This window comes from Cryptotermes secundus, unplaced genomic scaffold (assembly GCF_002891405.2).
Source record: "Cryptotermes secundus unplaced genomic scaffold, Csec_1.0 scaffold52, whole genome shotgun sequence".
Classification (NCBI taxonomy): domain Eukaryota; kingdom Metazoa; phylum Arthropoda; class Insecta; order Blattodea; family Kalotermitidae; genus Cryptotermes; species Cryptotermes secundus.
The window spans coordinates 259,954-287,936 of record NW_019733835.1 but is presented as its reverse complement, the minus strand read 5'-3'; the positions used below and the strand labels follow the sequence as shown (position 1 = coordinate 287,936).

The following is a 27,983-nucleotide window of genomic DNA, read 5'->3' as shown; positions in this document are numbered from 1 at the left end:
TTCCTTTTACGTTTACACAAGGAAAGTAACAGCAAAAGCTCATCGTCGGAATCATCGTTGCCCCCCCCCCGGGCACACGATCGACCAACATCTCATTCAAGACTGAGCAGTTTCGTACCAAACATAGATTTCTGTGTGGCCACGCGTTGTAGCGAACATAGCGTACACAGCGTATGTAGCGTACGTAGCGAACATAGCGTAGCGCTCTGTGTGGCCACACCATAATTTGTTTGTGTCAAGGACATTACGTGCAGCTTCTGAGGAGTGGATTTCGAATCACATTTATTTCTTCTTCTTTCGTTTGAATATTATTAATTTGTTTGGTGTAGCAAAAAAAAATATATATATATTTATATCTATATAAATAAAAATGTAAAATGTTCGTTTGTTCGGGATCTTAAATCCCCGAAAGTTCTTCACCGATTGCTTTCAAATTTTGACACAACGTTGCATTCGAATACGCGCGTATTTTTATATACCTATTATATATATGTCACACCTGTGACAGGTTGATTGGTTGTTAAAATATTAATTGTACTCAATATTAATATACTGTAACGTGTTATACGTCGTCCATCGCTGCGCAACGGCTACAAATGAAATTGTTGAGTTCCCACAGTGACAAATCGAATACCAACAGATCGTTGCCTAGGAATAACAGTGGCAACGAACTGTTGAAACAGTGGAAATAATGCATTGCCGCAGAAATGCATTATTTCTTACACATCGAACAGCGTACTTAAGAGCACTGCGGCTACATGACAAAGAAGAGACAAACCGAACCTGACTTTGTACAAAAATTCACAATATATTGAAACCTTGAAAGAAATTTATAACGAAATAAAAAGGCAGATAAACCGTCGTGCAGACGAAGTACAGTTCTTAGATGGCGAGAAGACAAATAGAAATATAACAATTGTAATTAGGACAAAAATATTACCGTTTCCCGGAAAGTAACACCGTGTTATGTGAGAGGTATGTATTGACGTTTCGATGGAACGTACAGCCTCTTTCTTAAGGATAGATTGCAGTAGCGCGTCCTCCCAAACAGTATCCACTTACCACACTACTGTGTAGGTGACCGTCCTGCACCGCGTCACAACCCCCAGACGGCAGTATAGGTGTGGAACTGATATTTCTGGGCTAGGTAAACGCTCATGAATAAATTAAAAAGCCCAAAGAATAATAAACATATTATAAAGACAAAGCAGGTGCACTGCTGCTCGGGCCTGTGAGCGTCGTTACGAGATTCTTCCTATAAGTGTCGTCGGACATGGCATTAGGCACTGAAAATAGTTTCTCGGAAAATAAGATACACTAAGACCGTGTCTACCGAAGTGAACCGAGAAGTTCATGGAGGTAGGCCTAGGCCCACTGGGGCTGTANCGGGGGGGGGGGACAAAAAAAAAAGACCGTGTCATTTGTAACCCTGAATTAACAATCATAATCACTGTCGTGTTAACCACAACTTTCAATTAATTCGATGAGCTTGGAGGAACCCGCGTGGGAATGCACTAACGTATTGTGAATTAACTTCTGCATGAAATATTCATGAACATCAGAACACTGGCTTCAAAATATGTTACAGGTATTATTGAGTCTCAGTTTCATCAATTAAAGAATAAAATCATTGCACCAGTAAACATGCTATAACGCTTCCTATACGGAATGAAGAGCTCTCCAGCCTCTCTAATAAATTATAGCCACAGACGACTGACGAAACGTGACAAACCGCCTGCCTCATAAAGCGAAATTTTGGATTTGACTAAAATAATGATCTTCCGGTTGTGTCTTTCGTTTTGTTTCCTGTACCTGTTAAAAAGTTGAATACTTTTCTCAAGAAAGAGATTATATATAACACTTGAAACAAGTATTTAATAATGACTATATATATATTCAGGTTCTATTAACTCTTCGCTTAACCGAGAGAATGAATTATTGTTGTCTTTGCTTTGAGTACGTAGTCCATGTGATGACGACCCACAATGCTTTGAGCTGCTTTGTTCCTACGTCAGTCATTGGGAGAGAGATGTCGGTGTATTGGTGGAAGTGGTAGTGTGTATATTATTGATTTAAATTTGTTAATTTTAGCTTTCTAAATTTCAGACTTTCAAATTTCAAGATGGCAGCCTCAAGTCTGGGAAAACAAGAGTTTATTGTGGGAGGAAAATATCGCTTAGTGCGAAAAATCGGTAGTGGTTCCTTTGGTGATATATATTTGGGCATCAACGTCACAAATGGAGAGGTAATTCAGTTCTCATCTGATTTTTCTGGTCTGTTGTGCGGATAGTAAGCGTGTTTATGAATGTATTTACATCATCCTGTTATATCAAAGCCTGTTTTCCGGGGCAAAGGGGATATATCTGCTTTGCTGTTACAGTTACACTTTCGAAGTGATGTATGGCAGCCATAATCCAAGTGACCCTTTTTTTTTTAATATCTGCTTATGAATTTTCAGCTGGTTGACGAGTAGATTGTAATGTGGGTCAGTAAATAAGAAGGCCCGTGTGTGTATTTTTGTAGGTATGTAATGAGAAAAGAAATACATATTATGGTGAAATTCGCGTTTCGTTTACATAGAATTATGTGGAGACAAGTGTGTCATACAAGGTGGTCTGGATGTGCAAGACTTGAGATGAATTTCAGAATTGTTAGCTGTGTGCGAATTTATAGTAACTGTACGTGAAAGCAGTGTAGTATGAAATGTTGGTATATTGTAAAATATTTGTGTTTGTTGGTCAGAGAAAGGAAAATGGTATTTTGAATGCTTAAGCAGCTGATAGCCTTGTGAGAAAGCTACAGAGTATAGCCTTGATAACAGTTCTTCCCGAAAAAACTAAGAGCAGTGCATGAAGAGCCGTTGTAGCGATTTAAACCACTGTATAGTATTTGTCATTAATTGGAGTGTGTAAATGGTATGTGATGTAGATTTTCTTTCAGCATTTCTGCTTTAGAAGTATTTGCATGAGTGACAGTTCGCCAGTGGAATACATAGTTTACGTCTTCCTTCAGCAGAAAATTAAACAAAAGTTGCCAAATAGCTCGATATCAGCCAAAAACTTATCATTCTGGCAGAAGTTAATATTAACTTGTCACAGAAATTACCATAATTTGCTATAAATTATTTTATTAAAATATATTTTGTGTGCTTTAATTGTACTGGTGAGTAACTATAAGACCCCTGATTAATTGTTCTGGTGTGTAATTATAGGACCTCTCACTGGAATTTGTTATGAAATTCAAACAAAGAAAAGTTCTCAACCTGGGCTGTAAGCTAATTGCATTTGTTTACTTAAAAGACTTATCTTATTAGCATAGGTATTATGACCTTCCATTTGCGAAAAGTTGTGCATAGTAAGTTTACTGGTATTGTATGTTACGGTTATTCGTTACACTATACTTATAGTGTTTAGAATTCATCAGTTAATTTTGATACTTGTCCTCAATTTTTTTTCACCCTAATGAGCAATGGACACAGGAAGCCAGTAATGTGATGTTTAATAGAAAGTCTGAAGTTTTCTTTTTCGCTGTCTCATTTCAATCCATTTGATACTACAGTTTATAGGAACTTGTTCTGCTTGTTCTTAGAATTATTATATATGCCTGCTTTAATATCTCCTCAGCCCAAAATATTGTGCCTGAAACTCAATTGTTGTAATGTAGTTAAGGGTGAGAGGATATCTTGTTTTTGTGCCATGTATGAAATGTGTAAGATGAATGAATAATGCAGCAATCATGCCTGTTCTTCATTGTTTCATCTCTGAAACTGCAGTACAGATTTATATGAAATGTGGTATAGGCGATCTACATCAAACTTATATAAGAACTTTTATCAGTTTTTGTACAGTGGTTCGTTATGTAAAAAATAGTTGCATAGCTTGATATGTATACTGTCTTAATGTCTACAGATTTTATTTGAAATGTCTTTTATGTTATGTGAGTTTCACCAAAGAATTGCTTATTGCTATCATTGCAAAATATTTTATGTGATTGCTGTGTTCTTAAGTTAAAGCTTTCTGAAACGTTATCTGAATTGAAAATTGCATATTCTGTGGAGTCTGAGGATCGGACATTAAGTGACAATAGTGTTTTGTGCAGCCACTGGAAGTGACTACATAATTTCTGTTTTGTAGGAAGTGGCTGTGAAGCTGGAGTCAATAAGAGCAAGACATCCACAATTACTGTATGAAAGTAAACTGTACAAGATTCTACATGGTGGTGTTGGAATTCCACATATCAGGTAGGATATTTATACTTCGTTGTGTTATTCATCTGTTGTTGTTTGGTTGCATATCAATTTTGAGGCCACTATTTTTTTGTTTCAAATAACTTAGATTTTTTCTTTATGATGCTCGAGACATTATTATGAGATCATTTTATGTGAGACAGTTTGTATAAGTGGGTCACATTTACTTCTAATGCTTTTCTTCATATCATATTTTAGGTTTTTGAGTTTATGCATGGTTTTGGAACAAATTGTCAGTGAAAGAATCTCATTTAAAAGGCTGGATTTTTATGAGGGGTTATGTTTAGAGAAAGTATTTTGCATTCTAATGTTTTGGGATATATTTTCTTTTGTTTGATAATACAGGTGCAGGAGGAATGGTACTCTTGCAAACAGAAGATATTACACATTTTTATATTCCTTTTTGTTTCAATCTTTTGTGGGTGTCGTTACTATGATATTGTTTTTAAAAGGGGTGAGGTGTAGAAATGTTTTTATGTCAGTTATTTACAATTAGAACTGGTAGCATAAATTGTTGGTTTTTATGTGTGTGGCAGAGAATGAGTTCACCCATGTATTTACTTGTTCACTAAAGACATAACATCAAGACTCTTCATTGAGGATCATATTCAAACAAGGTACAAAGGGGCCATTCAATTTTCCAGGCTCCTCCTGAGCTAATTATGCTCACAGTATTTGCATGTAGGTGAATGATTGGATTGAAACACACTTTGAAAATACTATTGTTCAGGTATATTCAGACTGTTTTAGAGCTGTAGCTGGTTTATAGTTCTCCTAATGTGACAAGGAATCATAGACAAACAATAAATATAGTTTTTGTTGCTTTTTATGTAAAAGCCATTCACTTTGTTCCCAAAATCCTTAGAGCCACATGATGTATATATGTATGTATTTATTTCGTCTCTATAGATCATTGTTACNCAGACTGAGTCCATCTTTGTTGCTCAAATTAAGAGCATTATTTTGACAGCTTCCTGATGATGCGCAGGTAGCAAAAATAGATGTTTGCTAGGGGCTTCTATTTGAGTTTCTTTATTGAAGTTGATTATTTAATGGCACTGTCAGTAATGAGATTATAAAGCATCAATGTTGGAGTGATTAGTGACTATCTGCAGTTGTTGCAATGAGAACCAGCATGGGGAACCTGCCCCAGCGCCATTTTGTCCATCACAAATCCCACTTGACTAGACCGCAGCGGTGGGAAGCCAGCGACTAACCACTTAAGCTATGGCGCGGCCTTTGAGATAATACTGGTGAATTTGGTGATACCACTGGTATAACGTTTCACTGTAGACTCTACACTGCAACATCTCATTACATCTGTTCTCCCTTCTTGGTATCTGGAATCTCTCCAGAATAGCCCATTCATATATATCTCCGACTTCGTTATCTTGGTTGCTGGAAGAAAGAAAGGAAGACTGCGCAGTAGGGATTCCCAAAACCGATTGTTCGTGAATTATGTGGTTGTAATTGATTAGTGTTTGTCTCACACGAGAGAAACTCATCCACTTTATAAAAACAGTGATCGAATAAGTAAGTTTTCAAAGCGCTTTTGAACTTATATAGTACCGATATTTCTTTACTATATCGTAGCAGATGATTTAGCAGTCGAAGTCCTACATTGTTAAAATTGTTCTTGCATAGACTTGTATTACATGGGATGATGTGCAAGTCATCTTTTTTCCTTGTGTTGTATGAGTGTAATCCTGAGTTGGTTGTGAATTCATTCGAATTGGATTTTATGTATATTAGAGTTTCGTATATGTACAAAGATGGTAGAGGTAATATATGTAATGATTTGAAAATTTGTTTACAACTAGTCGTTTTTGGGACCTGGGTCATAGCTCTTATGGCTCTCTTCTGTAATTTAAAGATCAATTTTGCATTTACAGAGTTGCCCCAGAATATCAGTCCATATGATAACAAAGATTGGAAACGAGCATAATATAACATGCGGACAGTCTCTAGTCCAGTTACTCTTCTAACTACCCTTAGGCCAAAACATACTTTACATAAGTTGTTTGCTAGGTTTTGCGTATGCATAGTCGATCTTAGATGCTTATCTAGCCAGACTCCCAGAAATTTTGAGTGATCTGTGTAGTTGATAACTGTGTCATAAATCTTTATTGGAGGGCATTCAAGTTGTAGCTTTTGAGGATGATGGAAGGCTATTGCTACTGTTTTCTCTTTATTAATAGTTAATCGATTCCTCTCAAACCACCTTGTGATTTTGTATATTGTTTCATTTGTTTTCCTTTGAATTTCGTTAGCGCTATTTCCTGCTATAAAAATGCTAGTATCATCAGCAGAGAACGTAGTTTTCCCATGTTCTACGCTAGCCTCCAGGTCGTTTATGTATAACAGAAACAACACTGGTCCCAGAATGTAACCTTGTGGGACGCCATAGCTGATGGGTCTCTTTCGGGATAGGTAATTAATGTTACGATTAGTTTTTTTGCATCTGTATGTAATTTCTACCGCTTGTTCTCTGTTTTCTAAGTATGTTTGGAACCACCTTAGTGTAACCCCTCGTATTCCCATTCTTTCCATCTTACTCAGCAATATATCATGATCTACTAGGTTGAAAGCTTTTGATAAATCCAAAAATATCCCTATACTCATTTCTTTTTCATCTAGTGCTTTGTAAACTGTTTTTGTAAATTCTGTGATTGCTGTATGTGTTGATTTTCCTTTGCAGAATCCATGCTGTTTATTGCTGATTATGTTGTACTTATTTATGAATTATAAAAGTCTATTGTGCATAATTTTTTCGATTATTTTAGAAAAAACCGAAATTAATGACACTGGCCTGTAGTTGCGAACATCTGCAGTACAACCTTTCTTATACAAGGGTTTCACTTTTGCTATTTTTGGTCGGGGAAATAACCAGATGAAAATGACAGATTTATAATGTATGTTAGAGCATTTACTAGTTGAGGATGACATTTTTTAATAATGAACTCTGGAATATCGTCAATGCCCGTTGATTTTTTGTTACCCAGTGTTTTAATTATGTCCTCACCTTTAGTGGTGCTCGTAAATATTTTGTTTTCATCGCAGATTTGGTGTTTTAATGCCTCTACTGATCTCAGGTCCTCTTTTTTGTTGTCTCCTTAGTCTTCCTCTGCATGGATTGTATCCTGAGTCTACATGGTCTTTCTCTTTTTTTTTTCTTTTTTATATATGAACCTCTTCTGCTATATTCATGACTTAATCTAGGTGAGATCACTAAATTACTGCAGTATGTAGTTGAAAGTTTTGATATGATGATAATTCACTGAATTGGTATACTGTCATGAAATTTCTTGGTAACATAAAATAACGTGTCTTTGAATGTACTGAAAAAATCAGAATTCCATCCATTGCGGATAATTTGGGGAGTTGTTTCTGTTGACTGTTAAGAAGAAAGAAGTGTGTAATTTAATCGTTTATAAAACAAATAAGGGCATTATAGGCTTGAGGTGTTTAAGACTGAATTTGTTTGTGTGTTTGAGAAATTTCAGGAAGCCGCAAACAGATAAAGTGGTACAATATTGATGCGTCTTTGTTATGAGTATGGAATTTATATTCATTTACATCCATAATTATTGGTTCCATATTTTAAGTTATACACTTTTGCAGTTCAGCTTATAGTGTAGGTATAAAAAGGTAAAGCTATCCTTGTAACAGGCCATGGAGGCCCATAGGGCTGTGAGACATCGAGGCTCCCACATTTTCTAGAAAGTCAGTTCACAGATGGCAGTGAGGTCACAACCTTACTCACTGGCTACCCTTTACCCCCACAGAGATTCTTGGTACTCATTTCTGTTAGTGGCTGAGTTGGCCCCATGGCCATAATGCAACTGGAAGGATTAGGTAAATTGAAGAAATCCAGTGACCTCATCAGGAATTTACCTGCAACCTTTTGGCTTAGCATAGTGCCTCAACCAACTCGGTGTATCGTTTATTGAAATGTTGTTGAGGTGTTATTTTATGCCAGTTAGGAAGCTTTAATACATTGAACAAGGTATGCAGTTTCATGTTGCATAATTTTTAATGGAATTGTCATAGTAGTAGACTAGAATTCCTTTGTTGCATTTTATCTCCTCTAATTTGATTTTTTTTGGAATGTAATAACCAGTGAAAAGTTCATTACACAGATTTTCCTTACAGTAATTTTTGTGTGTGGCAAATTATTTATTTTGAAACTTGAGAATGTTATCCAAAATTTGTTTACCTGCTGTAAAGCATGCTTGAAAGCACATGGAAGTCAATTCCAAATATGGTAAGTCGGTAACACCTTTTTACAATAATTAGTATGTAAGTTCTATTTTATTAGAGAGAGTCAGCATCAAAGCATGAAAATCCCCTTAACTGCTCCCTGTATCGTCACACAGTAAACAGCTGCTGTGCTGTTTCAGGAAGAATGTTTCAATCTCGTTTGAACACACTGTATTTAAAAAGGTACATATTCAGATTTGGGTACCCAGGATATACATCTTCATTAAAGTGTGTTTTTTTTCGTTGCTACAATACATTACTGTATAAAGAGTATAGCCTTCTGGGCTGTAACGCTGTGTAGCTTGAAGAGGGCTGTCTGTTAACTATATGGCATTTTAACCTAGAAGACCATTCTCTTCATAGTCACTTCACTGCGAACCTTAAATCCACCATTTCTGTGTATACTGTGCATGTGTCAGAGAAGGAAGGAAAAAGTAATACTTGAATTTTGATGCCTTAATGTCTTCCTGATATCTTTAATGGAGTGATCGTCAAGAAACCTTGATGTGCCTGAGGTTGGTTGACGATGAGTAATCAGGCAATTCAGGTCATCAAACAGTTTGCTACTTCTTATTACTAATGATAGGGCAGGTCAGGAATGATGACAAATTATATCTCAATGATTTGCATTTCTCTCAGAAGGTTGGATTTTTTCAAGGTGTCAACCTTTATATATTTATTTACTTCATTGTGGTTTATTTTATGACGTTGGCATCTCGATCAGCATGGTGTCAAACAGTAGGATGATTGGTGAGTAATGAACTGGAAAAGATATGGAAGGAAGCAGTCATTGCCCAATTGAAATGATATCCCAGAATTTGCGTGAGGGACAGAGAAGCCACAGAAAACCTGCCATGATAACTGTTGTTGTCCTGGCTGTAATCAGAACCAAGAACCTCCCAAATACAATTCTGTAACATTACATCTGCACCAGTGTGCTTTGTACGTAGCACGTGCCATGGAGAAGTTTCCCACTTGTCCCACAGCTAGCAAACCTTATATTGCGCGAAGCGACTGCGCGTACGTGATAAAGCAATGACGTAGCATAGCGCATGCACTAACGGAATTTCCCGCGTTCCCACAGTAGCATTGTTGCCCACAGTAGCATTGTTGCAGCTGTTGAAGATGGAGGCTCTTATTCTAGCGCCCACCGACTGTGAAGTGCGGTCAGTGATAAGTTTTTGAATGCACAGAGCATAGCGCCGATCGAAATTCATCGTCAGCTGTGCCAGGTCTATGGGCCTAACGTCATGAGCAAGCAGATGGTGCGTCGCTGGTGCAGACAGTTTTCAGCAGGTCGACAAAGTGTGCATGATGAGAAGTGCAGTGGGCGGCCATCCATCATTACCGAAGATCTGGTGGAGCTTGTGCGGGAACGCATTATGGAGAATCGTCGCGTCACAATTATGGAACTCAGCAGTCATGTCCCGCAGATTTTCTGCTCCTTGTTGCACGAAATTGTCACAGAGCACCTGTTCAGGAAATTGTGCGCCAGGTGGGTGCCGAAGCAACTGATACCAGAACACAAAACAAAGCGAATGGAGTCAGCATTGACATTTCTGCAGCAGTACCGTGATGACAGCGACGAGTTTCTGGACCGGATCATCACAGGTGATGAAACGTGGATTGCACACATTACCCCAGAAACCAAGCAGCAGTCAATGCATTGGCGTCACAGTGGATCTCCCTGTAAGACGAAATTCAAGCAGACATCAGCGCAGAAAGTGATGTGCACGGTATTCTGAGACAGACTTCTCCACGTCGACTTCCTGACCAGAGATGAGACGGTGAATGCTGAGCATTACTGTGAAACACTGCAGAAATTGTGACGGCCATTCAGAACAAGCGGCGTGGGATGTGTAGTGCTGGTATTGTCTTCCTGCACAATAACACTAGGCCGCACACGGCTCGACGGACAGCAAGTCTCCTGCAGGAGTTCAGCTGGGAGGTGTTTAATCATCAACCCTACAGCCCGGACCTCGCTCCCAGTGATTTCCATCTTTTCCTACACCTCAAGAAATTCCTATCCGGTGAGCGTCAGCTTTTTGAGAATTACAGAGAGGCAGAGATGGTTGTCACACAGTGGTTCCAATCCCAGGCGGCAGACTTCTACGACACAGGTATTCAAAAGTTGGTCCCACGGTATGACAGATGTCTCAATTCCAGTGGCGATTATGTTGAAAAATAGCTGAACATTTGCTGTATCTGTTGCAATAAATATTTCCATGAAATTATGTTTTGTTTCTGTAAACGGCCCCAGGGAAACTTACTTTGTTGACGAGCCTCGTAGCACTAATGTTATATGAATGTGATGGTGAATTTTTGCTTATGCTTTGGCATAGAGAAAGCTAAGAAAGAATTGTGTAAAATAATTTGCCACTTAGCAATCAGATGAAGCTAAATTTTTGTATAAAGAATGCTATTTCGATTTGTATTCATAATGATCAACATATTCCTTCATGAGCAATGCCTGGTTTATGGTTAAATGCTTCAAAGTACAGAGAGGTTCTTACTTTTGTTGACCAGTGCCCTTCCAGTTTCAAGGAATACATGAATTTTGCTGATAGATCAATATGTCTGTTGTCCGATAACATTTGGAATGAAGCAGTTACAATTCACAGATCACAGGAGGTGTTGAAAATACTGTCTGTATACACATAAGACATTTCTTGCACCAGCTGAAGAGGTTCTGATTTACCCTTTGAAGCTGTACTGCAGGGATATTTGCAGTTTCCCTATAAATATTTTCTTGTAATTTTTCTGTTTGGGAGCAAAAAAAAATGGATAAAGCTGTCCTTGTAACAAAGTGTGGAGGCTTATAGTAGGGTTGTGAGATGTTGAGGCTCCCACATTTTAGACCGTCGGTTCTCACATGGCAGTGAGGTTGTCAGCCTTACACACTGGCTGTCCTTTACCCCCCAGGAAGATTTGTGGTACTCATTTCTGTTACAGGCTGAGTTAATCCCAGGTCTGTAATATGGCTGGAAGGATTAGGTCATTGAAAAATCCAGTGACCCCTCAGGAATTGACCCTGCATCCTTCCAGCTTGTAGTAGTGTGCCTCAACCAACTACTGTACTGTATGTCCTTCCATTTGGGGCTTACTGTTGTAAACTTTGTCATCCAAACATCCCCTATAAGAAATCACAAAAGGATTAAGGTCAGGTTAATGTGTTTGCCAAATACCGAAGCTGATCATCCTGTCCCTCTGGACATTGGACAAAGCCTGCATATGTGCAGTGTCGGCAATTGCTGAGTCTTGCTGAAACCAACCATAGAATCTTTCTCTTTCTAAAACTGCTGAAAAGAATTTCCTGAGACTGATGTGTACATATCTTTCACAATTAATTGCTTTGTTAGAAAAACCCAGGTCCAACAATCTTTCTTGCACTTAAAGTACACCAAACACCAACTTTCACAGGATGGAGCAGGGCTTCATGGGTTAGATGTGGATTCTGTGAACTCCAGTAGTGACTCTCTTGTGTGTATTTATATATCCCTGCAGGTGAAATTATGTTTCATTAGAAAAGATTGTCATTTGCAGATGGATCTCACCTTCAATGGCAGACTGCAGAAATAAACTGCAAAAATGAACACTGCTAGCTGATTGTGTCACTGCAAGTGTGCATGGATTACTGTTGTTTTAGAGGGTCTAAGTTTCAGCAATTGTGTTGCCTTATTTGTAGTAGACTTTGACATTCCAGTCTCTTGAGCTAGGCATTTCAGTGATTTTCTAGGTGTATGTTTAAGTCTGACTCTTATGTCATTTACCTTTTCCTCAGCATTTGGTGCTTACGTTTTTGTTTCTTGTCTAATAAGAATCCTGTTGTTCTAAGTTTATGCACCAAATTGTGAGTTGTTTGTCTGCTGCGAACTCTTTCTTCATGAAATTTACGTCTAAATTTTTGCTAACGCTTTCTAGCAAATTTGTAGTTGACATAGGTGTCACACGGAAATACATGTTGCTCCAAAGCATACTGCACCATGACACAACACACTGCTGGATAATTGTTTCTGAGAACAAACAGCTAATGGAACTGCTGATAACTGCTGCCCACTGCTGACAAATCATAAACCGAATCCCATGCATAAAGTGCACTGCTCACTGTGAAACATAATGGCGTCAGGCATTCTACAAAGTTGATAACCTCCCATAATTCCAAACGTTATCAGCTTCCAGACATAGTGATTCATTGGCAAAATTCATATGCGCTTTGCAGCTGGCATTGGACTAGTCGCCGTGACGCATAGAGTCATGAACCGTTCAACACAGATATGAACCTTCCTGTAGATTCAGTAGAACCTGCCTTAAAAGAAATATGGATATAGTGAAACCTGTATGTAATGGAGAATTTAGTGTAAAAAGCAGTACAAAACCACCTGCAGTAAAGAGAAACTGATTGGAAGTGGAAAGTATAAACAAGATTTTAACAGAAAATGATCTGTTTTTGTTTTCATGAGATTTTCTTCAGTGCTGTATTTCAATTCATGCAAGTATGTGCCTGACCCAGTGACAGAGTTACATGTAAGCTAAAAGAGAGAAACATTCTCTTCTAAAATTTGGAAGATAACTAGTAACTGACTGCATCATGCAAGATTGGAATGCTGGAAGTAACACACACAAGAATAGCTGTGACAGTCTAAACAAATTGGGGGCATTGTGACCCTTAGCAGTGTAGCTCTGTGATACATGTTGACTGCAAGTTATTTGTTGAGTTTTGATATTGTTATTGAGAACAAGAAACGTTACAGTGCATGTTTTCATATAACATATCACACAACAAAATATGCTGTAGTATGTTATAAACACATTGCAACATAATTAATACAAATTATTGTATGTATATGCACAACATTATATGTGAATGTGAAACTGTCTCTTTGAAGGATAGCCATAGATTGAGGAATCTGAGAACAAAATGCTGAGAATTTGTGAACCTGATTCTTAGATAATGGTAGGGTATGTAATCTAATCTAAACCAAACATTAGTAGGATGTGTAGGGAGAATGTGATGGGCAGTATATTTATGAGTAGCAGAGATGGGTAGATGAAAACTGCATTCAAAAGTTTGTTGAAAATTTTTAGGAGAAAGGGACTACTTGGGATATATAGACATAGATGGGAGGATTATGTTTAATATTAAATTTATTTTGGAAACATTGAATGTTGTACAGTCCGCTGGTGGGCTCTTGTGAACGCAGTGATGTATCTCGATGTTCTAAAAGTGGCAAACTTTTATTAACAGGCTGAGCGAATATTAGCTTTTTAAGAATGGTTCTGCTCCGTGTCTACCAGGCTTTCTGAAAACAGTACTTTATTCTCTTTTTAACAAGAGCAGTAGTGTAGATAACATTCGGAAGTCAGCTTTGGCGGTAAAGTTGATAGATTGGCAGGACTGTTAAGTGGTTGAATTGTTTCATTATGCTTCACGAAATTTGGGATAGTCTTGTTCATACTTATAATACTGGTTGCCATGTTTCTTGCACTCGTGTAATCTTAGAAAGCTAAATGTGAACCAAATCCGTTTCAGTAATTTCAAAAGCCCGAGAGTTACATATTTAGGTTGGTCACTGGGGAATAATTTGTGCCACCTTGTTAGCCTTGTGTGGAAAGACCCCAAGCAGGCAAGATTTTGGTTTCTAGATTAAATATGAATGTTTTGGATCGATGGAAACTGACCCCAAAACGGAAATCTTTTATATGTGTCAAAAGTTTGAAAGTATTGGGAATACATCAAGAAATCGTTCTCGGCTACCGAACTTAAGTGTTTTCGAGACGAAAATTTTGATTGTGAAGCTAGCATACGCTGGCCGATTTAGGTACCGTTGAAATAAAGTGTCTGGCAAACTTAAATTCTACACTTTCATATACGTAATATAAACGTAATTAAAAGTGACCTGTTGTGCTTTTTACACACACATTTAGGAAAGTAATTTAATATATTGTACCGGAAAGGCTCCTTCAGAAACGTAAGGTGTATGCGTTGGCACGCGTTTCGTTTTAAATTGGTCGGCTAAGACTAAGGTTATGGTTAGTAACCTCGGCAAAGAGCCAACGATGTCATTCCATTCCTGGCCGCTTCCCGTTTGAAGGTATCGTGGCTTGGCTTGAAAGCAGAGATAGACTTCTGTAACGGTAACGGAACTCTGAAGTGTGGGCATTGTCATCCGGTTAGAATGCCGAAATTAGCGAAGAAGAAATCCACCGTTGTAGTAGTATTAGTATTGTTAACCAGTGTGCTTTGCGCCCACTGCCAGCTGACGTGTTCTCCTGTTATTGGTCTGTCGACAAAGAATTATATGTAGAACAAGCTAAGGACAATATTCCTGCTTTTTAGTGCGTATAAGTCGCATGTCATTTCACTACCAGGAGCATATTGAACTCTTGCCACAGATCAGGATCAGATTGATGTGTGTCATGAGGGAAGATGCGTGTTTAATACAGATAGATATTATTTTGAATATGTGTTCCCCACATAGCACACAGTAATCACTTCACTGTAGTAACATTTAATTTTACCGTAGTTTATGCGGCAAGATACTTTGATGCAGCCCGTCAGAATTAGGAACCGTGTCCCTCTCGGGCACCGCGTTACTTTCCGTGACCCCCTGTCAGTTTCGTAATTATTAACAGTGTACACAGTCCCCTATCGAGTGCGTACCGGGGGCTGGACCCGGGTGAAGAGGCCGGGGCATGAAGCTGACCACTTACCTCCATCTAGCGCCAAGGTCAGGGATGGTGGGACCTATGACTTCACTCCCCCATACGTCTTCATGGTGCGATGCTTAATTGTTTAATTAATTAAACAACTTTACATTTTATACCTTAACTGTAAATATAACTATTTTCATTTCTAATTTGAATCTTATGGCAAGGGCACACCAAGGAAACTGGCAACCGCAACGCAACCGCAATTTCCGAGAATTGTTATCAGCCTGAGTTTAACACATGTTACTGAATGGAGCAGTGTAAATTGAAGAAATTGTGTTGCTGTTACCTCGATTTGCGCTTCTCCATTCAGTAACATGTTTTCAACTCAGGCTGATAATTGCGGTTGCGTTGTGGTTGCCAGTTTCCTTGGTGTGCCCTCACCCTTAGAGGTATCTAATTTCGCCACATTTGGGGCCAAGGTATTCATGGTATGTAGCTGCTCCCACATTAATACTATTTTGGGCCATTATTGCCAACAAACTAGGCATCTTAGTGGAATACTCGATTACTGCTCATCTTTAGTGTAGGTGGCCCGGTATCGGGGCCCTGGCATCAATTATACCCGGCCATCGTCTTGGAGAGAAATAATTTACTGGGCCGCGGACCGACAGAGGTTGAGAACCACTGCTGTAGGTTATGTTAGGACCCCATGAAACAGAGCCCGTGAGAAGTTTGTTCCTCAGCAGGTTGAATCCATTGTACTTCACAAGCTATTGTTTGAGACGATTTGAATATGATCTTACCATTTTTGACTAGGTCTCCAAATCACTGTGTTCCCTCCAGGTTCATCGACTGAGAATGTTTATGTGTTTCTCTTTGCTCTATGCGTAATACACACCTAGGCAAATCACGTCTTCCGTGATTTGAACGCCTTAATTTCTGAGATGTAGTGTGTCTGGAACGGGGCCCACTCAGCCTCGTGAGGATAACTGAGGAGCTATTTCAAGGAAATAGCGGCACCCATCTAGAAAACCGAGATTAACGGTCGTGGGGATTGGTTGCGTTGACGACGCGACACCCTATACCCGCAAAAGTTGGCACTAACTTCGCCGACAGGCGGCGGTCGGTCGGTCGGTCGGTATAGTTCGCTTGCGGACTACAGGCCACGGAGTTTGTGTTTAATGTGTGGCGAAGAATATGGAGCACCAAACCGTGCAGTTGTCTCCCTCTTGTCACTCCCGTTTCTTAGTGCAGATATTAACTTCAGCTCTTTATCCCGAATATTCTGTTTTTACCGTTGCTTTTGTCAAACAGTCCCACAAGGCCAAGCCTCTGTGTATGTGTGTGTCCCCCCCCCCCGTGATGAGTTAGTCCACCAATACCGAAAGTTTTGGGACCTCTACTTTGTCATATGTTCGTCAACGTATTCGCAGCTACCGTATGTATTTGGAGGCCGTCTGTATCAGTAGTCGAAGGAGATGTCATTCTGTTGTGGTAGGGACCCACAGAACATTCGTCCAAAGTTCTGCGCGTGCAGATGTCTTTAGCGTTACTGATCAACAACGTATTTTTCTAAAGCGAACTTTTCTTGGCTGTACGAACACACAGTGTATAACATGTGACACGAGTCGTGTGCTCTGCCTATACTGTCCATAACCAAGGGCTGTAGAGTTATACGTTGCCGGGAAACGTCACGCGGGGTATGCCACATGTAAATTAGGTGGTATAATTGTTAAGGAATAAGATAGCAATCAGGTGTAAGAAGGTATGCTGAAAACTTGTGTTAATATGCTCGTCTTACATGTTTCGGTGCCATAGAACCATCTCCAGAGGTAAAAAAGGTAGAAAGTATAGTCCCTGTGCTTAACTAATCAAGCACCGTGCCATGAAGGCGTATGTGGGAATGGATGTATAGATCCGTGTTTTCTTGACCTCGCCATTAGTTGGAGGTGAGTTGTCAGCTTCACGCCCCGGCCGCTTTAACCCCGACTAAAGAGTCCCGGGTACCCATTTGATAGGAGGCTGGCTAACCCCAGAACCGATCTGAACGCTGTGGAGAAAATTATTGACCCTACCGGGACTCGAACTCTGACCCCTCTGCCGTCCAGCCAGTAGCCAGTCGCTATACTGACTGTGCTATCCCGGCTCCATCCATCTTCAGAGGTTCGTATCGTAAAAGGAGATAGCTTACGTGTACATTAAAATTATAAGTAATCTTAAAAATGTAAAGTATTCATTTCTTCTGAGTAAATATCTCAGAATTGTGTTTTACTCAGAACAAATGTGTATTCTAACACATTCAGCGACCTCCAGTCGGCGATTGATTGAAGAGGTGGATATTCACGAGTCATCTGACATTACCAGTTCTGCATGCCTAAGTGCCATGAGAGTCATTGCCTTACTCTCACACCCGACACCCCTAAGACAAATTATAAGAAAGGCATGACAAGAACGCTTATATTAATATTGTTCACAACCTCGCGTTGCATATACAAGGGTTGGAACTTTAATAGTGGCAACTATTTATTTACAACTGATACAAAATAGATGCATGTTTCGAAGTTTTACTGTCCTTCCGTGTAATCACCAGCATTGTGTACAACCCGTTGCCAGCAATGTGGAAGTCGTAGGATACCTTTAGCAGCGCCTGTCGTGTTGATAGTTCGAATGGAGCAGTCTACTGCCTGAAGAGTCTCTGGAACAGTTCTGAAGCGAATGCCACAGAGTGGTTCCTTCATCTTAGGAATCAAGTCGAAGTCACAAGGGCATAAGTCCGGGGAGTATGGTGGATGGTACAGCACTTCCCAACCCCATCGATCGAACAAATCAGCCACATCTTGCGCTGCATGCGGCCGAGCATTGTCCTGCAAAATGATGGGTGGGTTCTGCAGAAAGTGTCGCCGTTTCTTTCTCAAAACTGGTCGCAGATTGTGTTCCAAAAATGAACAGTAATACTGCGCATTGATGGTCGGGGAACGGTATGTGTTAGGATAACACCATCACAGTCGTACACGAGAATCACCATAACTTTCACATTGCTGGGGTTCTGACAAACTTTTGATTTTCGTGGTAACCCGTAATAACGCCGTTCGTTCGATTGGCGTTTCATTTAGTGGCTCGTACGATTTGGCCCATGTCTCATCCAGCGTAATAATACGGCGTAAGAAGGCCTCTCCTTCGCGCTCATAGCGCTCCAAGTGGTTACGAGCAGCGTCGTATCGTAGCCATTTCTGCATTTCCGTCAAATCATGCGGAACCCATCGTGATGCAGTTTTTCTCATGCCCAGGCGTTCCGTCAGAATGTGAAGCACAGTCGTACGTGCTGATCCTGCCTCTCGGGCCAGCTCAAGAATCGTATGGCGTCGATCACTCTCCAGTAACGCGGAAAGACCATACACTTCTTCACTGACGCTAGGACGACCTGGCCGACGCATGCCTGCCACATTTTGGCGTCTCTCGTTGAATGCTTTTACCCACCTTGCCAGTGTTTTGTAAGGCAATGAAGATTCCCCGCAAGCCTCTTGAAGACCTTGTTGACACTGTCGTGCTGTACGGCCTCTGTCACAGCCTTGGTATATCATCATCATCATCATCAGTAATCTGTCAGACGACAGGTCCACAGTCTCTTCCAAAACAATTCCTCCACTTAATGCGATCTAGAGCTTTCTCCTTCAAATGACAGTATCCTCTTCTGTCCCCAAGGTCATCCAGCATCTTCTTACGTCTTCTTCCTCGTCTTCTGGTCACTTCTATCTGCACCTCTATCTTTACTTCAATAACTTCTTTTAGAAGGCGGTTTCTGCGTAAAACATGACCAATCCAATTATCCTTCCGTTTTCTTATTTCGTGTAGGATATTCCTCTGCTCACTGACTCTAATTAACACTTCTTCATTTCTCACATAATCGGTCCAACTGATCTCCATCCTTTTCCAACACCACATTTCGAAACTTTCCAGATGTTTCTGATCTGCTGCCTTAAGTGTCCATGTTTCAGCCTCATACAGAGCTATGCTACAAATATAGCATTTCACTAGTTTCTTCCTCAAAGTTAAGTCCAATTTGCTGGTAAAAAGATTCTTCTTCATGCTAATTGCAGCTTTTGCCATGGCAATCCTGGATTTAATTTCACTAGCACACCTTCCATCATCTGTTAACAAGCTACCTTGGTATATATGCATAATGAATTCGGTAAAATCATTGTATAAATTAAATTTTTATAGAGCCAGAATTGTCCATTTAACTATGGCATTTAAAGTGGTAAAGTTGTCCCTAAATCCAGTATTTCAATATCAAACCAAAAAATGTAACGAAAATGCCTTCCGCTCTTGCTTATCCACAGACATTTCACGGTCTCGTGTATCGCCGCGTGCTATCCTGTGGAAGTCAGAATACCTTAATTCCATGGTAACAGTATTGCAACGTAATACGGTTACATAAATATTTAATTAAATGATTTGCAGTCGTGAAGACATAGTCTTCAGTGGTTTGGAAATACAAATTTATATTGAGTTTCTTTTGTTGGCTTAAGTTTTCACTACACACGCACGCACCGGAGTAACCCCTCTTTATGACGGGTCCGGATATAATGGACGAAATCTGATTCTGTACAGTTGTGAATTTTTAGAGATGCTGAGACACTAAGAATGTTTTGTTATTAGAAAACTATTGAAAATAAAAAAAGAACTCCAATATAAAACTTTTAATCGCATTGTGTTTCTGTGTTTATTGCTTGTATTGGCGATCAGCAGTCTCTGTGGTCTAGTGGTCAGAGTTCCTGGCTACAGTTCCAGAGGCCCCGGGTTCGATTTCCGGCACTACCAGATTTTCTGAGAAATAGTGGGTCTGGAACGGAGTCCACTCAGCCTCGTGATGATAATTTATGAGCTATTTCAAGGAAATAGCACCTCCGGTCTAGAAAACCGAGATTAACGGCCATGGTGATCCGTTGCGCTGACCACGTGACACCGTCTATTTGCAAAAGTTGGAACTAACTTCGCCGTCAAGCGGCGTTTGCTCGGTCGGTATAGTTCGCTTGCAGACTACAGGTCACGGTGTTTTTGTTTTTATTTATTGGCGATATATCGTATAGTGTACTTCGCGAATGCCCCTTCACGGTTATAACGAGTATCGACGATAACGACAACCCAGCCCCCACCCCATTAGTCTGTTATAACGAGGGTTTACTGTGTTTACGTGCCTGTCTTTCCCCATTAAAGGAGTCTAATGTCTATTATTTCCATGAAATGGATATTAAACTCAAGCTTATGGTGACCACATCAAGAATTTGTGATATGCTGTTGAAAGTGCCTTGTATGGTATAGTTTTGTCACGAAGTAGTTTGACGATCCCTTCAGGCATTGAATCGATATAGGGTAATAAATAACCTTAACAGTTTGAGAGGCTTCAGTGTTGGTATTACTTGCCTGGAAGGATTTATGAAATACAGCTCTTAGTTGTCCTATGGTGGCATGATACACCAGGTTGCATAAAGCTCGTTTTAGCTGTTCAAAAATTTGTGAAAGGGGATATACATAACACGCAGGCAACAAGGTAATCTCATAAGCCTACTTTTTTTCATAACGAGTAACGTAGGCAGAAAATGTAATTTTACGCAGTTTAATTTTGTTAATTACTAAGAAGTAAATCAAATGAATAATGAAAATAATTAAACTATGAAATCTAGACACTAGAAAAAATAGCTATTGATGAGAAACGCTTACGAAATAGCAAAACATGTAGTACAAAATATTTCTTACTATTCTACAACTTTAAATTTTACCCTGTAGCTTTCTGTACTTAGCATTTTTGAATTTCCGTTTTAAAGAAGGAACAGCGTTTTNNNCCCGGCTCTGGGGCCCACCCAGCCTCATGTCCAGTGGGAAAGGGGTCGATTTCCGTAGTGGTGAAGCGGCCTGGTGTGAAGCTGACCGCTCACCTCTATCTAGTGCCGAGGTCAGGAATGGTAGACATATACATCCATACATCTTAATGGCATAGTGCTTAATTCATTAAGCACAGTGACTTTACCTTTTTTTACTCATGCAGTGGCTGGTAATTTCTTTACATGGTATGTTTATGATCCTCAGCACAGTTAATTCCCCTGATTTGAACATGTCCTTGTTAAACTTTAAGAATATACATATCCATTCCCTTGACATTGTTCATTCACATTGTTGAGGCTTTAGCTGAGCCGCCAGAGGATAAACTTTTAACCCTGGACAGTGCTGTATTAATGTAAATTCTTATATTCAGTTGTGTGTTTATGTGTATCCAGATTTAAATTTTTATTTTATTTTATTTTTTTTTCAGAAACCCTGCAATATATATGTTCCATCTTTTCTGATATTTTCTTTATGCAGGCCAAAGTACGATGATGATGATGATGTACTGACTGAACTTAACAATGCTTTCTGTGTCTGCCTCATTGCCCTCATTTGGAGGGTTATCAGTGATTGCTGATTTCTCAATATTGGCTTGTTTAATGGCACTCGCAAATAAGATACTCGACTTCATTTGCGTTCCCCGTAATTTTCATATTTGTTTTCTTCTGAATCACACCAAGATTCTTACCCAGCAAAATTTACCGCACCCATAGGTGGCATTTAAGGGTGATGGGTTGCCATGGAGCCCAATTCTTGACCTTATCTTTGAAAATAAATTCTCTTGGTATCCCTGGTTATGCTCGTGTGTTAATGTACTATCATATTCCGTTGTGAGATCTTCATGCAAACAGTTCAGTGATTGCTTGAAATTATAACACCTTTTCGAAAATCTCTTTCTGTATTTGATCTGCATCTCATTCCAGCTGAGACATCCGTAGAGTTACTAAAATTCCGTTTACTATCTCTATAAAGTTTTCGCGTGTGATTTTGTTGGCACTGTTGCGACTGGGGTGTAAGAGTTAAAGTCGAACCAACGACTGACTAATTCTGCGAAGTCTCCAACATTTACAGTTACTGGGTATGCCTCTCCCTCTGTAGGTATATATGTAGTTCTTCAGGTATATTTGGAAACATTTGAGCAGTCAGCGTTACATTTTGCTGGAGGCGTTTCTCGCTTTCTGACTCAGATTTCCGGTCGCAGGTTCTTTAGTAATGAAGCCAAAAACTGGTATTGATGAACAATTATTTTATCTATTTTAAGAGATGTGGGACGTCTGGAAAGAAATAATCTCTTTGCCGTAGCAGGATGAAAGCTTTAAGTTCTTCTGGTTTTTATATCTGGATCTTTCCAGAGTCCTGAATTACCTCTTCTGCAGGCGACAGTACTATATTTAATTTTGCGTAGCTCGGCGAATATGTCCTGTAACGTTTTGGTAACTTTAATTTACCACATCCTGCGTGCACCGGTAGCTTCGTGTTGCTGAAGAGTCCTCTTGTACTGTATAAATGGCGGCCGATAGCTGTGTCTTCCTTCTGGTTCATGCTCATACAGAGATGAAAGCTTCACCTCGACGAATGAAAGGTTGTAGCTCTCATGCGTATACCCTTGCTCTCATTAGAGTCGGACGATGGGGGGAAATAATTGTAACGATGAAACGGAACGTTTTCCTTAATTTTCTCACTTATATGTTAGTCGGTATTGTTTGCATTCCATCTTTAAAATCATTCATACCGAAATTTACTTGCAGATTCATTTGTATTCAGGAACAAAATGGTCTTTCCTTTAACATTGTCTCCTTTACGTTTCGTTTACAGATAGTATAAGATAAGAAAAAAAAAAGGTAAAGCTATCCCTGTAACAGGCCGTGAAGGCCCATAGGGTTGTCGAGGTTCCCACATGTTCTCTAGACAGTCTGCTCACAAATGGTGAGGTTGTCAGCCTTACTCGTCGGCCACCCTTTACCCGCAGGAAAATTCCTGGTACTCATTTATGTTGGATGCTGAGTTAACCCCAGGGCCATAGTGCGGCTGAAAGGATTAGATCAATTGAAAAATTCAGTGAACGCGTCTGGATTTGAACCCGCTACCTTCAGTTTGAAGCTTGGTGCCTCAACCAACTACTCTACCGCTTGCCCCCTTACAGATAGTATAAACACTGTCCTTGTAACAGGACGTGGAGGCCTTATAGGGTTGTGAGACGTCACAGAGTTCATTTACAAACCTGTTTCAAGAAAGTACGCACATCAAAACCAGAAAAACGAGAACACATTTGACTGCACGATATTTTGCCCTACATCAGGTACACTTCGCTGGGGTAGGCAACGCAACTCGCTTGCGTACGCTGTGACGCGGTTGTCTTCCCTTGCCCGCACCTAGCAACGTGTTACGTGGTAAAGTGGGTACCATGGTCTATCCAACATCTCTGAGGGTGCGTCATCAGCAGATAGTGACGTTGATCGTTTGATAATTAAAGTATCCATATCTGACATTTCGTTGAACAAGTTTTTTTCTTCAATAAGGCTGTATGCACATGGTAGGAAGTAACCCTAGGGATGTTTTACATATGCGGTATCGTTACGGGTTCAGACCTTTCCGAAGCTTGCAACAATCCTCAAATTGAAGAAAGCAGTCTTCTGGGATTTGGCTTTTACCGGTTTTCACGGTCTCTTCGCTTGCAGATTTCTTATATTTTTTCTTCTACCCTGAAGCTGGAGGCGATACGTTCCTCCGAAACGTCGGTTAACACATATACACGGTGCCAAATCCCAGAAGACTGCTACCTTCATAGTCACCGCCGTGAAAGCCTCAAATCTTACAATCCTCAAATTACTCGTAGCATACATAACACGAATTCTTTCTGCGTAATGGTTACGAGACCGCCCATTGGAGAGGTTGTGTTCTCTCATCAGCGTGTTTCATATCCAAAACTTGTACTTGGATTTCAGTGAAATTTTTTATTATGGTTTTACAGCAAATGTTTTTGGCCAGCTTTAATTTTTTCGGTGTTGGCCCACCCAAGCGTTTCCATACCTACAGGATCCAAAATCAGTATGCTACTTAAATGCTTTGAAATCGTTTCAATAACGTTTTCAACCATAATTCCACGTGCATAAGTTATTTTCTTTCCTTAGCAGTACTCGAATTTTGTTCAGTATTTCTTCGTGGCATTTAGGTATATAAGTTTTCGCCATAGTCGGCTCGAGTGGAGGATTTTTCTGAGTATGCCTTAGAAGGGAATTCCCAACTTTGTGATTATTTATTTAAAATATATAGCAGCGGACACGAATGTTTTAACAGACCTGTCGCAGAGTGGCGAATTTGGAAGGTCGTGAAGAAGAACCTGCAGTAGAAGGCTCAAAAAATAGAGACTGATTTTTTTTAGTCGACAGTGGCAGCGATATATTTGCTTCCACATAAATGCTGTGTAACTTGTGAATATTGTTATGCGACGTTAGATTTACCACATGCCTGACAAAAGAGAACGTCACTACCAGAAGTGAACGCATTCTTTAATTCACTGACATACTGACCTAAACGGGAACTGGCGCCAAATTACACTTTACCCATTTTTGTAAACTAATCTCAACTACTTCACCGCGTTTTGATAGAATACTGCAGTACTGTGAACACTCGTCGCAAAGATCTATACCACAATTTCTGAGCACCGAGTAACTTACTTACTAATGGAGCTGAGCCCTTCTGGAGGAGCCGCCAATTCTGCAGCTACTCAAGAACTTCCCAGCATTTCATGGAACCCAGAGGATCATTACCATGTTCACAAGCGCCCTCCACTTGTCCCTCTCCTGAGCCAGATCAATCCAATTCATCCCATCCTATCTCTCTAAGATCCATTTTAATGTTGTTCACCCACCTACACCTTGGTCTTCACATTGGTCTCTTTCCTTCTGGCTTTCCCACCAATATCCTGTACGCATTCCTCTTCTCCCCCATTCGTTTTACATGCCATGCCAACCTCATCCTCCTTGACTTGATCATTCTAATTATACTTGGAGAAGAGTACAAGTTATGAAGCTCCTCATTGTGCAGTTTTCTCCAACCTCCTGTCACTTCATCTCTCTTCGGTCCAAATCTCCTCAACACCCTGTTCTCAAACACGCTCAGTCTGTGTTCCTCCCTTAATGTCAGAGACCAAGTTTCACACCCATACAGAACCACAGGCAAAATTATAGTTTTTTATATTCTAATTTTTATGTTTTTGGACAGCAGACGAGAAGACAAAAGGTTCTGGACTGAATGGTAGCAAGCATTACCCGAGTTCAGTCTCCTCTTAATTTCCTCATGAATCACGTTTCGATCTGTTATCGTTGTTCCCAAATATCTGAACTGTGCCTCATTTTCAAAAAATCTGAGCACCCAGTACTAGTGGTTATAATTGCTATTCCAGGTTTCCTGATTGGCTAGACAGAACACATGCGTGATTCCCCGTCTGTCAACGAGTGTCACGTCTTACATTTGAATTTCGTGAAAATGAGGATGGAATAGTTACGTGATGACGTACGAGTGAGGCATGTATGTCGTTTATCTCGACATTCACACAAAACAAACTCCGTGGCCTGTAGTCCGCGAGCGGACTATACCGACCGAGCGACCGCCGCATGTAGGCGAAGTTAGTGCCAACTTTTGCGGGTAGAGGTTGTCACGTGGTAGCGCAACGGATCCCCACGGCCGTTAATCTCGCTTTTCTAGACCGGAGCTGCTATTTCCTTGAATTAGCTCTTCAGTTATCCTCACGAGGCTGAGTGGACTCTGTTCCAGACCGCACTACTCCTCAGAAAAATCTGGTAGTTCCCGGAATCGAACTCGGGACCTCTGGATCTGTAGGCAGGAACCCTGATCACTAGACCACAGAGGCGGTCATGTCTCGACATTCTGATAACATTATGTGAAATACTCGTTTGCCCATTCTCTGAGATGTGTATTATTAAAAAAAAAAATTGGAAATGTGTTCTGGGTGACAAAACTTGCTATATAAGCAATAATCGTAGTAACTTGAACGTTACATTATTTTTCGTGAGTTTAAACGTTTATAGTTTTTTTTTTACCTAGAAATGCGTTCCTACTCATGACTGTGGGCAGTAGCGGAAGTTATGCTGTGCGCCGGCGCAGATCGTTCTGTCTTGCAGTAACGGTCTTCGCCCACTCGGATTTTGTGCGCCTACAGTACTTTTGTAAGTAATGTGTTACGGTTTTAGGGAAGAAATTTTAGTACAGTAACTACTGCTAGTTCGATACCATCTGCGTGAAAACTAGTATTAAGAAGTAATAAAAATATAGTATAACATATCACCTGAAGACGGACGTAGATCCTTCTGCCGTAACGTTGTATATACCATAATATTCAGATAATGAATCATTGGCAAAGTACTTGACTCTTTGGTTATACATGTCGGAACCAGCTGTAGTGAAGGGAAGTTCACCCGATATCAGTCTGCATAGCTTTATTTTTTCCACAGTTTGAGTTTCATTCAGATCCTTGAAGCCGTTGTTTTTCGCCATGCAGTATAATATTAAAGGTGAAATTATTATTATGGAATGAAATATCTTCTTGAGATTGATAATTTCATACCCCAGTTAAGTTTTCCAGGAGTGTTTATGCAGTGCGCACCGCCTCTGTCGTCTATAGTGGTCAGAGTTCCTGGCTACAGATCCAGAGGTCCGGGTTAGATTCCCGGTGCTACCAGATTTTTTTCCTGAGAAGTAGTGGGTCTGGAACGCTGTCCACTCAGCCTCGTGATGATAATTGAGGATCTCTTTGAAGGAAATAGCAGCTCCGGTCTAGAAAACTGATATTAATGGCCGTGGGGATCCTCTGCGCTGACCACGCGACATCCTCTATCCGCAAAAGTTGGCACTAACTTCGCCGACAAGCGGCATTCGCTCGGTCGGTATACTCGTAGTTCGCTCGCGGACTACAGGCCACGGAGTTTGTTTTGTTTTTTTGTTTATGCAGTGCATCGTGAATGACTGCCGATCACAGTGGCCGCTCGGTTTAAGGCATGAACTGTCTTCTCCCGTTTAAAGACGGATCGTGGGTTTGAATACCACTCGAGGCATGGATGTATATGTGCGTCTATTCTATGTTTGTGTTGTTCTGTCTGTAGGTAGCGACCTTGTGACGGACTGATCCCCCGTACAAGGAGTCCATTCGACTGTGTATAGGATTAAGAAACTGGAAAAGCGGGCAAGGTCCACAAGGGTTGTAGAGCTGTAGATAGATCGAGAATGACTTGGAGAAGGTATGAAAATCGTACGACTTTCCAGACCACTTCATTTTTAAGACTTTTATGTCGCTACAAGGAACTTCATACTTATTATTATCAGGACATTAAAATCAAGGAAGATGAGATTATCGGGGTTTGAGAGACGCGCCAGAGGGACCTATTGAAAAATCTGAAGAGGAGTTCCGTAGGCGTGGGTGAGAGGATATGTACTATTAAAACTGATCGAAAAGAAATCCTAAATTTTGTGATGTGGCTCAGATTCTGCAGTCTCAGAGTAGGGCCAAATTGCAGGCTGTTGTGAACATAGTAATGAACATTCGGGCCGAAAATTTCACCAGACGAGAGTATCAGCTACCAAAAGGGGCAATATTCCATTGAGTTATGGTTCGCTGGTTCTCCAGTCTTCTAGAGCAGTGTTCCGCAACCGGTGTGCCGTCACAAGGTGAAAGGTGTGACGCGAACTTTTACCTGTTGTAAGAAATTAATTGTCGAATTTTATTCTTTTTTTTCCCAGTTACCATGTTTCATATGCTTATATTTTATTCTCAACCACTGCACTGATTAAACAAGATGATGCTTGAAGAAAGTCGTCTTCTGGGTTTAGGCGCCGTGTATTCTTCGTTTTGGCCGATGTTTCGGAGGAACGTATCGCCTCCATCTTCAGAGCAGGTGAATGGCTTGGAATGCAGAGAGCAGCTACG

The 27,983-nt window shown here is 40.3% G+C and overlaps 1 protein-coding gene across 2 annotated transcripts in view; it reads left to right on the top strand.

The window, feature by feature from the left end:
- Positions 1-2,001: 2,001 nt before the first annotated feature.
- Positions 2,002-27,983, top strand: part of LOC111868180 (casein kinase I) — an 80,310-nt gene continuing 54,328 nt past the window's right edge. For both annotated transcript variants that reach the window (XM_023858611.2, XM_023858610.2), the window contains exons 1-2: positions 2,002-2,245; positions 4,134-4,240. In XM_023858611.2, the coding sequence (XP_023714379.1) occupies positions 2,123-2,245; positions 4,134-4,240 (230 nt within the window). In that variant the 5' untranslated portion in view covers positions 2,002-2,122. The remainder of the gene's footprint in view (positions 2,246-4,133; positions 4,241-27,983) is intronic.